Here is a 16,693-nt window from a genome sequence, read left to right as displayed (position 1 = left end):
ATTCCTGTTGCTGTGATCAATACCCCCACGACAACAGCTTGAGGGGGAAGAGTTTTATGCCTTTGCAGCTTCAGCATCATAGCAGAGCAATCAAGGCACCAGGGGACTAAAGCAGTTGCTTACACTGTTTCTGCCATCAAAGGGTAGGCAATAGATACCTGTGCTCTGGGCCTTTTCTCTTTCTTTTTTTTTTTTTTTTATTAATTTATTCTTGTTACATCTCAATGTTTATCCCATCCCTTGTATCCTCCCATTCCTCCTCCCCCCCCCCCATTTTCCCATTATTACCCTCCCCTATGACTGTTCCTGAGGGGGATTACCTCCCCCTATATATTCTCATAGGGTATCAAGTCTCTTCTTGGCTACTTGCTGTCCTTCCTCTGAGTGCCACAAGGTCTCCCCCTCCAGGGGACATGGTCAAATGTGAGGCACCAGAGTATGTGAGAAAGTCGTATCACACTCTCCGCTCAACTGTGGAGAATATTCTGACCATTGGCTAGATCTGGGGACATCGATCCCCACACAATAATAGTGGGAGACTTCAACACCCCACTCTCACTGAAGGATAAGTCCTTGAAACAGAAACTAAGCCGAGAAATAACATCATTAACCAATGCCGTGGGTCAAATGGATCTAACAGATATCTATAGAACCTTTCACCCAAACAAGAAAGAATACACCTTCTTCTCTGCACCCCATGGAACCTTCTCCAAAATTGATCACATCGTAGGTCACAAAGCAAGCCTCAATAGATACAAGAGGATTGAAATAATACCTTGTATCCTATCAGATCACCATGCTCTTAGGCTGCAATTCAACAACAACAGAAATAACAAAAAGCCTACACGTACGTGGAAACTAAACAACTCTCTGCTAAATGACACCTGGGTCAGGGAAGAAATAAAGAAAGAAATCAAGGAGTTTCTGAAATTCAATGAAAATGAAGAAACAACATACCCAAATTTGTGGGATACATTGAAAGCAGTGCTAAGAGGAAAATTCATAGCACTAAGTGCCTTTAAAAAGAAATTGGAAACATCGCACATAAGCATCTTAACAACACAACTGGAAGCCCTAGAAAAAAAAGAAGCAGAAACACCCAAGAGGAGTAGACGCCTGGAAATAATCAAACTCAGGGCTGAAATTAACAAGTTAGAAACTAAGAAAACAGTTCTCTTTCTTCTATACTAATCCAGCTGAGCATTGAGACTGACCATTGAGAAATGGAAAGGACTTCAACAGGAAGTTGTCATTGGAAGGAGACACTTCAATCAGAGGAAGCTGGGTGTTCTGGACACTACAGGCTGCCCCCGCCCCCCAAACATCTAGAGAGCCTCTCTGTAGAGAACTCTCCTCCTATCTACTTATTTCTCTAAATGCTCCTCACAAGACAAGCAGAATCCTTGTCTGGCCAAATAGTGCAGGAGTGAGTCTTGTCTTTCTTCCCCTCCCCTCTGACTTGGGGAACCTTAAAAGGGGGACCCACTCACTAGCAGAATGAGCCACAGAGCCAGACACCTGTGCTCTCCTCATTTCTTATCTTAACTCTTAGCAGGTTTCCTAAAGACAGACAGAAAAAAAAAAAGTGTCTCCGTTTTAATTAAGGAGGAAAGCAGCTTACATTGCAAACCAAGGGTCTCCAGGATTAGAGGGGGAAGCCCCTTTTGTTGTTTTAATAAAGCACATGTTAATATCTAGTCTTAAGGAAAACTAAGTAAGTGCTGCCATGGAGTGTGTCCCCAGGAATTAACATTGTAAAGACATGATTTCTCCCATACTGATCTATTAAAAGAGTTCAACTCTGTTTGCTAGATGTGTGGTTAAGGAATAAAATCTATAAATAAAAACAAGGTCGTGGAATGAAGTTCACTAGAACTAAATTAATGAGATGTTTATTTGTTTTACCCACTTGTATACAGAGTAAATTTTATACACACACACACACACACACACACACACACACACACACATGAGTAAAATGTTTTTAAGATACTAAATATAATTTTATTCTAACATTTGAAAATTATGTGACATGGAAATTTTTCTTGAAAATATATTTTAAAACTAGTAAGGAGAAATAGTCTTATATGCTTATACACTATATTCAGGAACAGAATCAATGGCTTAAACCTTTTCAGTGAAGAAAAAGGTTAGCAAGTAAGCCTGACTTGGCTTCACACCTGTGATCAGATCATCACCCAAGGACGCTGTACCCCCACGTTACTCACATATCTTTAGAGAGGGACGACACCGTAAGCCTCCTGCCTCAACATGACGTGGCCTAAAGTCCAGGCTTCCAGCCAGACAACTTTGCAATGAGAAAGAAGGAAATTAGGTGCAGCTATCCCAATCAAAATATAACTGCACAACCCAATAACATTATATAAATAGAGAAAATATTTCAAGGAACCAACATTGGCTAAACGTTGCTAAATCCATTTATCTAATTCACTGCATTAACAGACCAAGAGAGGGGAGGGAGCGTATCATTACTACAATGGGTTCAGTTGAAGCCCAGCATGATTTCAAAACAAAATTTTCTTGAATATGATGAATAAAATGGACCTTTTAACCTGCTAAATGACAACTACAAGTGACCTACAAACACTACGTGCAAGGATAAAAGAATAGCATCATTATCTTTAAAATTGGAAAAACACATATGTCTATCATTATTCCCATTAAATACTGGACTTGTGACCCTAAAAGACAAAAATAAAATGAGCTAAAAGATTGGAAAGAATAAGACTGTTATTAGCTACAGATGCTATGATTATTTACATATATACCCCCAAGGAAGCCTGAATACAAATATTAGAATTAAAATTGATGCATTTCCCAAGATATGCATGGACATATTCCGTTTCTATCCACCTAACAAGTATACGATAATTTTTAAAGATACTATTTACATTTGCAATAAAAACATATACAGAGGACATTAAAGGAGGCCCCCCCAAAGTGGTACATTATCCTCATTATCCTTCTGATAGGAAAAGTAATAGTATAAAGGTAGAATAATATAAAGGCAAATTATCTACAAGCAATTACAATGAAAAACCCAAACATTTTTTTAAAAAAGTATATGTTGATTCAAAAATGTATTTATACTAAGAAAAGACGACAGTCCTGAAGGTTAAATTAATATTACATGGATTTTGTGTGTGACCTATACATGTTATATGTGTTTGTATGTATAACGCCTATACATATTATATATAATATAATATAATACACATATATGACATGTGTAGTTGTTCTGCCTACATGTATGTCTATGTACCGTGTTTATGCAGTACCTATGGAGGACAGATGTTTTTTTTTTTTCTCCTGAGACTAGAGTTACAAATGATTGTGAGCCACTATTCAGGTACTGGGATTTGAATCTAGCTCTTCTGGAAAAGCAACCAGTACTCTTAACCACAGAGCCGTCCTCCATCCCCTGGTTTTCCATATATTGAGACAAATCATTATTCACTAAGAAAACATGACGTTCATACAGGGTTGGTCTAAAAGAATAACTAAACAAAACAGAACTCAGGGCCCATACCTGTGTGTGGAAATATGGAAGAAGTTAAAAGTAGCATGGCACTAAGCCAAGAAATTTACTTTGGTAAGTAGGACTAGACTGCAAGTGTGCATTTACTAAAGGTCATTTTGTCAAAAGCATAGCTTCCAAACTTTTCATAAGCATTGAAAAATGGACTTGGAACAGAGAAAGTAGCTCTTCAATATTGCAGTGTTGGAGAGTGTCTCGGGAGCCACATCTGTAATGAGGGTTTCAGTGGAAGAATATTTAGGAGGTCACACTCTACATGGCAAGGGAGAGACAGGGGCGGGAAGCAGTCAGGGCAACATCTATTAACTAGCAGCTCCATCACACACTGGATTCTAGAACAGTGCCTTTCAAAGTGTGGCCCAAACACAGGACTGAATCATTAATTCTTTCTACATGACAGATGAGTGCAAACACAGGACACAAGTGTTTTTTAAAAAGAGAAATGTTTACTTTTTGTTGTTTTTTTTTTAAAGTGTCACTTTGGGTTTTTAATTTTATTTTTTCCCAGTGATTCGTACTTAAAGTAATTTTGTTATAGCATCAGTCTACCATGGGTTGGAATTCATCTTCATCATCTTCACTGTCATCGCTGCCACCCCTGTCCCTGCTACCTCTGTCCCTGCCACATGCGCACCCCCAGGATTTCAATGTTTAAGACATGGATTAGAACCCTAGAATGTGGAATTACCAAACCAGCTTGGAGGAAACATAGATGTTCAGTCACTAACTTCCTTTCTTTCATGACCGACAGGTGTTTTAAACACTTCACTTGCAGCCAGGTGCAGTGGCGCACGCCTTTAATCCCAGCACTCGGGAGGCAGAGGCAGGAGGATCTCTGTGAGTTCGAGGCCAGCCTGGTCTACAAAGGGATTCCAGGACAGCCAGGACTACGCAGAGAAACCCTGTCTCAAAAAATAAATAAATAAATAAAACCCTCACTTAACTAATAACTATTATTTCTTACTTCCCCCTGTGTGGTGACCGTGGTTATTATGGCCTTAGGTAAAGAGACAGCAGGTGTTTAAGAATGTTCGCTGTTGAATAGGATGGGGGTGGGGCAGCAACAGTGTCTGCTTCCGTTTGCCTTTCTCTCTTGGTCTCATACAAAAACTAAAGGCCTCTGATAAATTCAACTATGTTAAAATTAATAACTGATGCACATCCAAAGGCACAAACAGATATTTCCTGGGTTTTGCTTTTACTTGTTTGTTTGCTTTCTGTGCTACGCATAGAACCCAGGGCTCCGATTGTGGCAAGCAAATATTCTGCCCCTGAGCTGCAGCCCAGCCCTCAGAGAGGCTGTTTTAATATAACACTTGTTTTATGAAATAAAAATACCAGTAAATCAACACAAAGAGGCAACATAGCCGACCAATATTAACAGATGTTCAGCTCGCTCAGAAAACAGGTAAGAACAGACTAGAATGTGTGCAGTGTCACTTTGCACTTACCAGGTGGCCTAGACTTTCAAAGCTGATAATGCTAGGCCTGGAGATATGGCTCAGTGGTTGGGAGCACTGGCTGCTCTTCCACAGGACCAGGGTTCAATTCCCAGCACCCATATTGCAGCTCACGACTGTCTGTAACTCCAGTTCCAGAGGATCCAGCACCTTCACAGAGACATACATGCCACACAATGCAAACAAAAATACCAACACTCGTTAAAATAAAAATAAATAAATCATTTTGAAAAAAAATTAAGAAAAGAAGATGATATTGCCAAGAACTTTTTAAAGATATAAAAATGTGGGAACTTATGGAACACTATACAAGAGAGTCCAAAATGCTGGCACCACTTTGGGAAACAACTTGGTATTGCTCAGGACATCTGTAGACTGATAAGATCTTTGGTTTATCCCTAAATCCACCTTGGCAACTATGGGTGCTCTGGGAGGAACAATCAATCATTCCTGGATGGAGCTGAAAAAGAAACTGTCCAAGCACTGGGCAGTGCTGCAATGACAGAGGGCTCCTCTGAGGCACCATGTCAAGAAGCAGGCGTCATCTGCCAGCTTTATGCTGTCCAGGAGAAGAGCGGAGAACACCTGCAGTGGGTCTGCCTAGCCCCAAATGAAAAGGCAGCCCTGGAGATGGAAGCCCCTCAAAGCCAGCCAGGACAAGCGAGCTGCACCCCAAATGACTGAAGATAAATGCCCAGAGGATGTAGATGGGGAAGACCTTGAAGATGAGCTAAAGTCTCTCTCTCAATTTATTAGAAGATTCTCAACCACAGCCAGAAGGCTTGAGTCTACCTTAGTGAAGTCTGGTATCCATTCAAACAGATTAAAAAAAAAAACATATTCATGGGAGCCATGCCCAAGAGTGAACCATCTGGAAATAACCCCATGTTCAGTCTGAAGTAGAATGAGAAGGCGAAGCTAGAAAAAAGACAAATTTGTGAACTGAAGAGGAATAAAACACAGCTGATGGGCCTCCAGGTGTCCTAAAATGATGAATGGAAGTCTAGAAACACCTGGTCTCTGGGTATAAAGGGAAGAAAGGAAAAGCAAATAACCCATTGTCCTGGTGCATGTGTGTGTATCGATGACGCTAGAATTTAGAGTGATGGGCATAAAATTCTGTGGTGGGTGTTGCTGGTAGGTGTTGGTGGTAATGGGAAAAGAAGGAGCCAGTGAAGAGAGGCAGAGTAACATCTTGCTTCTTACCCAGTCAGCATGTGATTATTTTTATAATCATTCTGTAAACACAGCCAAAATATATCTTTTTAATAGCATGCAAAGAAAAAGAGAAGTTTTTTAATATAAAGCAAACAAGAGGAAAAAAATAATAAAGTTATGAAAATGCAATTAGTGGAAAACAGCAGAAATTTCATAGTTTTAATCCAGGAACACAAACAGAAGTAGTAATGAAGGAAGATTTAAGTAGTACTACTGAATAGAGGGGACCCTTGGCTATAGAGATGCCCTTTGCCCTCAAAAGAAGAGAAAAATGAAACTGCAAGAATCAATTATGTTGGAATAGCTTTGAAATTTTATAAAAGTATTACTAACTTCTTCTGACTACTTTTTTTTTTTGACGGAAGGTGTCATGTAACCATGGTTACTCTCAAGCATGTTACGTAGACAAGGATGACTTTGAACATCTTATCCTCTCACCTGCACCTCCTGAGCACTGGGATCACAAGTATGTGTTCTTCTTGGAGACGGAGTGGGTAACCATACCTCAGGAACATCGAAAAGGAATCATCCTGAAAGAGAAGCCCTTGTGCTAAGTATTAAAACATGGCAACCCAAACTATAGGGAGATACTGTCATGGTAGGAGCTCTGACTCAGTGAAGGGTAAGAACATATGCCAGGGGACAAAATTAGCCACGATGGAAAGATGGCATTTTAAATCATAGTGAAAGTTTTCACTGGCCAAGTAAGTTTCCCAGGAACATTGTAAAGAATTATGAGTAAATTTCTTCTATGTGTAATGTTGAAAATAAATTCCAGATGGATGACAGTATTAGGTATAAAAAGAAAAATGGTGGTACCATAAAGAAGTCATAATACTCTCTGGTGTTTTTTGTTTGTTTGATCTGTGATAAGAAAGATAATGTGCCCCTACCTGGGAAGCCTAGTGCCACTACCTTGAATCCCACCATCATAACATTCATCAGACAATCCCTCGTCCATCTCCATCCCACAGGCTTTCCCACCGAGGAGCCCTCTGCTACCCACCAGGGAGAGCCTCTTCCACTAGACAGACCTTCCCCGCGTTCAGACGGACTTTCTGGTGAATCCGTAGATACCCCATTTCTCTCTCCATTTCACTGTCTACTCCACAATGATTAAACTATCTTAACTCTCCCCAGTTTCTTGCACCGCTGGAGGATAGATTATCTTCTACCTCTCAAGAAAAAACAAGCCATTAGGATACCGAAGCTCCCTGCCTAAACAGCTCTATCTGTTTGCCCTCTTCTCATCTCCCGAAGTGGGATGGGGGACTTCTTCCCATCCATTCCTGCTTCTGTACACCCAAGTCATCCCCTTTCTTCCCCCCCCCCTTCCAGTGTGTGGCCTAGGCTAGCCATGCAATAACTCAACCCCGTCTTTGGAAATGGACTCTGCTTTGCCTTGCTTCTCACCTTGGTTGTCTTTTACGTTTTCTTGCCCTGTATAACTTATGGTCTTTGTTCATGCCACTCCATCTTCTACTCCTTTTCAGCCCTCTCCAGAAGTGCTACACGACCAGTCTCCACAAAGTATTCTTACACTGGCCTCCAGGACTGGGACACAAGGTTCGGTAGCAGCTTCAACTGCTGAGTTGCCCATTCAGCCATATCCATCAGTGCTAACCAGTTCACTCCCAACCCAGTCTCCTTCTATACTTGCTGCTGTGACAACTCAACTTCCTGGTTTCCTAGATTCTTCTTCCAACACTGGGTCCTAGTGTCCCCATGTGTTTTCTTCCTCATTGTTGGGACAAGCTTCTCCTAGCTGAGTCTGAAAGCTCCCCTCACCCTCTATATTCTCGCTGCTGGACCTATTTCCAGGACACGATTCCCATATCCAAACATCGGTCTCAGTCTTTTCTCTCCGAAGGCTAGTCACTCATTCTGGCTGCATGTTCCACATATTCCTCAAGTCTACGAAAATCTGAGCTCACCAGATTCCTCTCCCAAACTATTCATCCTTTAAGACCCTTCCCTGTATGAACAACAGCCTGCTTCCCGGGTTCTATTTAGCAGGGCTGGGGCCCTCCCTGACACATCCTATCATCTTTGCCCTCATCCATCACCATCAATTCATGCTGGCGTAGCATGACAGAAATCTCCTACAGTTCATTTCTCTTCTACACTCCTTGCCCTGCTGCAAGCTAGCATCCTCTGTCTCCAAAATGACTACAGTCATCCTAACTGATGTTTCTCCTTCCACCCTTGACCTCAGAAAGCTATCCACCACACTCCCACTACCCCCCACCTTTATCCTAGATACTTCTACTTATCCATCAACTCTAACCTACTTGCCACTCAATGTCCTGGCTTGTGGGCCTAGATCACCTCTGTTTATGGCTCTTCTAGGTGCCACATCCACTTACCTGAGAGTCCCGATAATAACTTGAGTGAAATTATCTGTGAGTAGAGTTACTTGACACGTGTCTGCTCCCTGGATCTCAAGATTGAAGAGGGCTTGACCACATTTCTCTTTGTTATTTGTCTGTCCCTCATGTAGACAACAGTCCCCTGAGCACATTAATTAAGATACATTTGCAGAGAGGGAGAGGTAAGTAGGAAGAAGCAATGAGAATTTTGATTCATTTTAAAAGCTTCTACAAACGTAAACAATTTTAAAGCACAAGTGAAAATCTGGGCGGAGGGGGGGAAACCTGTTTGTAAACTATGCAAAAGTAAGTGTGTCTTTAGTGTTTTTACCAGAGGATAGTAGTGACAATTCCGTAAGACAAAGAAGAGCAAAAGTAAAGAACCATACACGAAGATGAGCACAGGGTGCAGGGAGCATATTCTCAAAAGAACCAACAGAAATGACTAATTAAAGTGAAAAAAATATCTGTGCTTTCCAGTATTCTAAAAATGACCCACATACTTAATCTTTTAAATAGGCAGTGTGGGCAGAAATTGGGCTTAAGCTTAGTCTTCTGTTGGGAGCCCAGACTTACACAAACTTTCTGGGAGGCAATCTGGTAGTATGTGTCAAAATTCCTAAAAATAAAGTAGTTGATATACTTGGGCCTAGTAAATTAATTGCCACATATTTGTCTTGACAGCATAAGCAAAGTTTCATGAAGATTCTTTACAAGGATGCTCCCACCAAGAACATGAATAGATGGGAAACTATTACATTAAGTGAGGCGACCCAGGCTCAGTTTCAAATATTGCATGTTGTTTGCTAATGGTGTGGGCTCAGAACCCCCAAGAACAAGTTCTCGTATAAAGCAGATTTGTCTCCCTCAGAAGGATAGAGGGCAAAAATAAGAGGCAAAGACCTATGTGTAATAATATAAATGTATATGTTAAAAAAAAAGAAACATAATTTAAAATTAAAACAAACAAACAAAAAAGAGATAGAGGAGGAGGGAACAAGGGAGAGTGAGAAGGGATATTTGTCCCAGAGAGACAAAGGGTTGCCTCTGGATAGAGAGGAGACAGATGTGGCCCCTAGACAAATGCAGTTTACAAAGGTAAAGGGTGAAACCCTCTGTTAGGATGAGATAGGTGAGCCAAATGGGGCTTTTGATTGCTGGACCTTGGTAGTCAACCACAGGAGGAGAAAGTGGCCAAATAAGGCAATGGACCTTGGGGTCTAGCTTAAGGAATGTCACCTGATGGGTTTTAGCAAGGCAGAGGGAATGCGGGAGAAGAGCAGCACCACATTTGCTGTGCTCCTGCTGGCTAGAGTCCTTCACATGCTGTCGCTCATATACAGCTCTAAGGTTCTGATTTATATGTGTGGATTTTTGTGGGAGTCAGTTTTGGTAGGAGTCTTGCTACTTTAAAGGGGCCCAGGAGAGGGAAATACAGGTTGTAACTAAGGGACTAAGGACAGGAAACAAAAGACACATGACATGGAAGTGGAACCGGGGCCACAGGCACGGACAGGGAAACAGAGGAAGGAGGTTCAGCAACAAGGAAATACGAACATCTCACAAGGAAACCTGTTCTTTGCATGGTAACTGGAAAAAGCACGTTTAGCCCAGTGTTTACCCACAATCTTGAAAATGTCCAACCAGCTTTAGCATTCAATAAGAAGGACAGTTACTCTAACATAATGTAGTCACATGCCTTCAGGAGGCATTAAAACGTATGAACTCAAAGTACCTAGGAATTTTAGAAATTTTTAATGTCTGTGATTTACATAGTTATTAAAGAAGGTAAAACTACAACATACAGTGTATGAATTAATTTAGAAAAAATATAAATTCAAAATTTATTTTTAATAAAATTATGTATGTACCTATATTTTTATTGAATCCTGGGAAACTACCTTTGGATTTGAATGTGAGTGACTTTGTTCATTCTCCTTTAAAATTGTTTGGGTTTAGTTTTGTTTTTCAGGGGTTTTTTTTTCTTTTTCTTTCCGTTCCCCTTTTATTTAAAATAGATTCTGTTCTCATACAGTATACCCTGATTATTGTTTCCCTGTCTCTCTACTCCTCCCCACCTCTCTTCCCATCCATATTCATTCACTTTCTGCCTCTCACAGAATACGTTTCTAAGAGATAAGAGCAAATCATAGCAAAATAAAATATAATAAAATAAAATAAATGATGCCGAAGTTGGACACTGCAAGCCAGCAGAGTTAAGGCTCAAGAATAAGAAACCCACGTATTCACACACTGTGGAGCCCCACAGCAATACTAAATGAAAATATAATATGTATTCAGAGGACCTGGTGCAAACCTGAAGATCTTTTTTGTATATTCTTAATATCAACAAATCATATGCATCATGTCCATAATGAGAAAAACTAAGCACATTTTAACTTGACAATGGGGAACTGATTGCAGCATATGGTTGAGGTTCCATCAGAGAGGCGTAGCGTGGTGATTAAGAGTATATGCTTTGATGCTCTGAGACAGGTGTTCTATTTCCTCTTCGCAACTTAAGAGCGGTGTGACCTTGGCCAAGTCAGTTGATTCTCACAGCTCCATTTCCTTTATCAGCATGAAGGGGATAATACATATTAGGCAGAGCAATTTTGTAGCCTACGTGAAATCATGTATGTAAAACTCCGATCAAAGAGTAAGCCCTGGGTAAGAGTACCAGCTTTCACAATGCTGAAGTACAAATAGATCTGGCAGTGATACACACGAATACTTCACTCTCTACGGGCTAATAAGTGGAGGTTAGGGAATCACAGGGCTTCTGGCTCAGCATCTTCCTGACTGTTGTGTGAGGCTGATGGAAGGCGCTGATGGAAAGGCTCGCCTATTACAGAAGAAGTCCCAGGAAAAATGTGTTCATTGGGGTCAGATACCGGCATAAGTCATGCACCGACCTCTTCATCCAACCAAGTGGATATTAAATATCTATCCGACTCCAGGGCATTAAGAGACTCGGCGGCATTACGAGTTAGCTGACTTCTTGGAGCAAGATGAGGTTCTTCTAATTGGGCACATGGTTCCTGGTGGATCCAGAAACTAAGAAACCACTGAAGCATTTTTTGAAGTTGGAGAAAAGTTGTCAGGCTAGGGGACTGCATTATTAAAATGATAGCAAACCCATTTTGCGCGCATCAAATCACAATCCTAAGCATGCTGGAGCCTACTTTGTCCTCGGAGTCTGATTAGGTTCATTTCACCAGTGTGTTTTCCAAATAGGTGAATGAAAAGCTGTCATTCTGCAAGTCAAATGTATTCTATTGTCTGTTTGGGGAATCAAAATTTTATCAAAATCCATCCACTTTCATTCGTTTACAGATTCTCCACTTCCATTTTTGTGCTACGATAGCAGAGTCAAGAAGTTGGACCAGAGATAGTATCAGCCATCAGTCCTAAAATATTTAATACCTAGTCCTTTATAGAAACTTTGCTAGACCCTGTCTTGGTCAGTGGAGCTGGAGAAATGATGTTGAAAGTAACATCAGGCTCACAACATTTCCCTTCTACAGTTCCAGGAGCTGTTCCCCTTGAGTCCATCCAAGGAGGACCCTTCGAGGAGAAAATCTACATCCAGTGGAAACCTCCCAATGAGACCAATGGGGTCATCACACTCTATGAGGTAAGGGGCCTCCTGGGCTGCTTCATTTGGCTCAGCTCCATTCAGTGAGTGAACACCTGTTCCTTCGAGGGCATAAAGGTGAGTGAGATACAAGGTGGGCACAGAGCTGGGCTCTTTTGGCCTTCCCAAAGATGAATGCATGTGCAGATACCATGCATTGACATGATCATGGTTAGGAGTGATCTCTTCTGAAAATGTGTCAATAGTTCATGGCATCAGGTTGTTCTGATGGGTAAGAGAAGACCCACCCACACCTGGAAGGCAGAAGTTAAAGTCCATGTGGAAAACTACAACGAATATGGTGAAAATCACCCTATATATTACCAGACCTTGGGTTTTGGAGAGAATTTTATAGTCAGTCTCTGTTTTAAAGTTAAAAGATTCCTGAGTTTTAACTTGCTCTCTGCCCAAAGCATATTACATCATTAGCCAACTGCTAGTTCATAAACTTCCTCACCCATCAGCAAAGCTTTATCATCAGACGTGGAATAGACTGCAGTCAAGAGGAACACACTGACCAAGCAAACTCTTGAAGATGGTAAATTAAGCTATACAGAAGGCCATTGCAGAACAAAAAGGCAAAACTAGCTCCACAAAGGCTGATATCTAAGGCAGGAGCCAGCCCATGGGGAAGGTTGACTTCCCTTTCGTTTCTGTGTTCTGACATACCATGAGCTTCTAATACCGGACACAGCAGAAAAACAGTGTGACACAGATAAGAGCCATGGGCACTGAAATTAAAAAGGCTGTGACCTTGTGTCCTAAAAACTTGTCCATATTCTCAAATCCCTCTTGGTAGGCTTCCCATCTCTTCTGACCCAATCCTTCATCTGTAAAATGATGGTGCCAAACACATCTGAAGCAAGAGAAGGCACAGGGATTCTCATGCTGAAATGTGAACCCAGGTCCACAGTGGAGTGTATATCGCTGAGGATCCATGCAGAAACACACACCTACAGAGAGTTGGATTGGGAGAAAAAGCTGAGAGTGTTATAAAGTACTTTACACTGAAGGAAGGATCAGGATTAGTCTGAAGAACCCATAAGCTTTCTAGAGACGTGGGTGGTCCTCCGATATCTGCAAAGCATCTTATCACTGTGTTCAATAGAAAACATCTCATCTCACTGGACACCTGGTCTCAAAAGATATCTAGCATCTCCATTTTAGAAAATGCAGGGAGCTTGGTGCAGTTCCCAGGGTTGGCATTTGGGAGGAGGAATACAAGCACCCTAATGTCTATGAACCTTCTCGAGCTTCCTGTGTTTGTTACAAGAGAAGAAGCCTTTATATTGGCAGACGTGGCTAGGATGCGGTCAAACATTGTAGGGTGGAAAAGTGAAACAAAAATCCTATAAACTCAGAGTAATTTACAGTTGCGTGCATATCATTGTAGAAAATACAATCAGAGAAAGGGAGAAAGAGGGGGAGAGGGCACAAGGGAGGGAGGGAAGAGAGAGGGAGGCAAGACAGAGACAGAGACACAGACAGTCAGAAATAGACAGAGACAGAGATATTGGAGCATAGCAGCCTGCTTTTCTTTTCTTTTTTATTTATTTTAAATTTTTTAATTTAATTAATTTATTCAGATTATATCTCAATTGTTATTCCTTCACTTGTCCCCCCTCCTTTTTGCATTTTTTATTAATTTATTCAGATTACATCTCAACTGTTATTCCCTTACTTGTCACCTCCCGGTCCTCCCTCCCTCTCTCTTTCTCCCTATTCCCTCTCCTAGATCTGTGACAGAAGGGGACCTCCTCCCCCACCATATGGTCACAGCCTATCAGGTCTCATCTTGGTAGCCTTCCTATTCTTTCTCTGAGTGCCACCAGGCCTCCCCACCACAGGGAAGTGATCAAATATGGGACACCAGAGTTCATGTCATAGTCAGTCCCTGCTCTCTACACAACTGTGGAAAATGCCCTGTCCATTGCCTAGATCTAAGTAGGAGTTCAGTGTTTACTGCATGCATTGTCCTTGGTTGATGCAGTAGTTAGAGTCTAGATCTGCCCGTCATGATGTTCTTCTTGTGGGTTTGTAGGACCCTATGAATCTTTCTATTTCCCTATTCTCCCACATTTCTCTCACCTAGAGTCCCAATAGGAGGTCCCCGCATCTATCCCAACCTCCTGGTAAACGGAGACTCTCATGGGACATCCCTTTTGGCCTAGTGTTCAATTATAAGTGAGTATATACCATGTGAGTCTTTCTGAGTCTGAGTTAACTCACTCAGTATGATCATCTCTAATTCCATCCATCTGCCTGCAAATTTCAGTGTTTCCTTGTTTTTAATATCTGAGTAGTATTCCATAGTGTAAATGTCCCACAGTTTCTTTATCTGTTCTTCGACTGAGGGACATTTTGGTTGTTTCCAGGTTCTGGCTATTACGAATAAGGCTTCTATGAACATGGTTGAGCATATGTCCTTGTTGTGTGGTGGAGCATCTCCTGGGTATATTCCAAGGAGTGGAATAGCTGGGTCTTGAGGTAGCCCTATTCCCAGTTTTCTAAGAAAGTGCAAGATTGATTTCCAAAGTGGTCGTACATGTTTGTACTCTCACCAGCAATGAAGGAGTATTCCCCTTTCTCTACAACCTTGCCAGCATGTGGTGTCACTTGAATTTTTGATCTTAGCCATTCTGATGGGTGTAAGATGGAATCTCAGAGTAATTTTGATTTGCATTTCTCTGATGACTAAGGACATTGAGCATTGAGTATTTCTTTAAGTGTTTCTCAGCCATTTGATATGCTCTGTTGAGAATTCTCTCTTTAATTCTGAGCCCCATTTCTTAATTGGATTATTTGGTTTGGTGGTGTTTAATTTCTTGAGCTCTTTATATATTTTGGATATTAGACCTTTGTCAGATGTAGGATTGGTCTTTTCCCAATCTGTAGGCTGTCTCTTTGTTCTGTTGACAGTGTCTTCTGCCTTACAAAAGCTTCTCAGCCTCATGATGTCCCATTTATTAATTGTTGTCCTTAAGGCCTGGGCTGTTGGTGTTCTGTTCAGGAAGTTGTCTCCTGTGCCAATGTGTTCCAGGCGGTTCCCTACTTTTTCTTCTATCAGAGTTAATGTCTCTGGTTTTATGTTGAGATCTTTAATCCACTTGGACTTGAGTTTTGTGCATGATGATAGATATGCGTCTATTTGCATTTTTCTACATGTAGACATCCAGTTAGATCAACACCATTTGTTGAAGATGCTATCCTTTTTCCATTGAATAGATTTGGCTTCTTTGTCAAAAATCAAGTGTCCATGTGTGTGGATTTATTTCTGCATCTTTGATTTGATTCCCTTGATCAATAATCCTATTGCTATGCCAGTACCATGCTAGCAGCTTGTTTTTCATACAGCAAGTGAAAAGTCTGTGATTTAGGGAGTGATGGTACCTTCATATGACATTTCTTCCATTCTAGGAGTATATGGGCTTAGAAGTCATGGACCAGTAACATTGAAAAGATTTTTAGGAGCCAACATAAGCTATTTTACCATGTCTTATTAGCATTTAATTTTAAAAGATGTAATTCCAAAAAATACAAAAGTATATCATTGCAGAATAAAAGTCTCTGAAATGGAATGAATTTCGCTTTATGACTAACTCATGGTAATTGCCTTATTTTTCTCATTTGAAATGATTGCAGCTTGGTCATGAAAAGGCTCTTTCCCTTGCACTTACCCTCTCTCAGAAACCACTTGCTGCCACTGTTTTGGACCTCTGCCCGAATCTCTGCATAGACTTATTTTTCAATAGCAACACCAGCTTTTACATCATAGAGCTATGGTTTACACCAGACTACAAGTCAGTGCTTTGCTGTTATAGGTTATATTAGTTAGACATGTTGAGTAGCAACTCCTGCTAAAGTTGTGGCATCTGTGTGAGGTAGACAGTGGAAACAACTTACCTGTCTTCCTTAGTTGTAAACTCAGTACCTTGTGGCGATTTCATTTCCATGATGGACTCTTGGATGTGGCTCTGTAGGGATATTTTCAGATAACTTCTTGGCTTTTCTTCAGGTTATGGTTATAGAGAACCAGGGCCAGAAGATTGCAATTGACTGATACTTCCATGATCCTTTTGGTAACACACCAAAACTCTTGGGGAGGATTCTGTGAAGCAACCTAGGAGTTTGTGTATTTAGTCCTTTGTACTCTGTGTGTAAGCATGATTGTGATGGTGTGTGCCACACGCTAATGAGTTGGAGGTCAGGTACGTAGAAGAGAACCCAAGTTTAGGTCATTGCCTGGTATGTGGGCTGTGGTATGTCGGATAGTCTTAGGACTGCACGCTTCTCAACTGTAAAAAAAAAAAAAAAAAATGTAATTTACTAGATGAGGTTGCTGCAATGCAAGGTTCACATTAACTATACTTTTACCACAGTCTCTGGAATTGATAAGTAATGTGTTAGTTGTTAATATTGCATAGAAAAGGAGGAAGTTGAGGGATAGAAA

The 16,693-nt window shown here is 41.0% G+C and overlaps 1 protein-coding gene across 1 annotated transcript in view; it reads left to right on the top strand.

Annotated features, from left to right (window-relative positions):
• Positions 1 to 16,693, top strand: part of Ptprt (protein tyrosine phosphatase receptor type T) — a 1,134,114-nt gene that overhangs the window by 746,545 nt on the left and 370,876 nt on the right. Inside the window, exon 9 of the mRNA XM_051143721.1 lies at positions 12,134 to 12,243. Coding sequence (XP_050999678.1) covers positions 12,134 to 12,243 — 110 coding nt within the window. The remainder of the gene's footprint in view (positions 1 to 12,133; positions 12,244 to 16,693) is intronic.

The sequence above is a fragment of the Acomys russatus genome, chromosome 4 (genome assembly GCF_903995435.1).
Source record: "Acomys russatus chromosome 4, mAcoRus1.1, whole genome shotgun sequence".
Taxonomy (NCBI): domain Eukaryota; kingdom Metazoa; phylum Chordata; class Mammalia; order Rodentia; family Muridae; genus Acomys; species Acomys russatus.
This window is presented reverse-complemented; position numbering and strand designations above follow the sequence as displayed.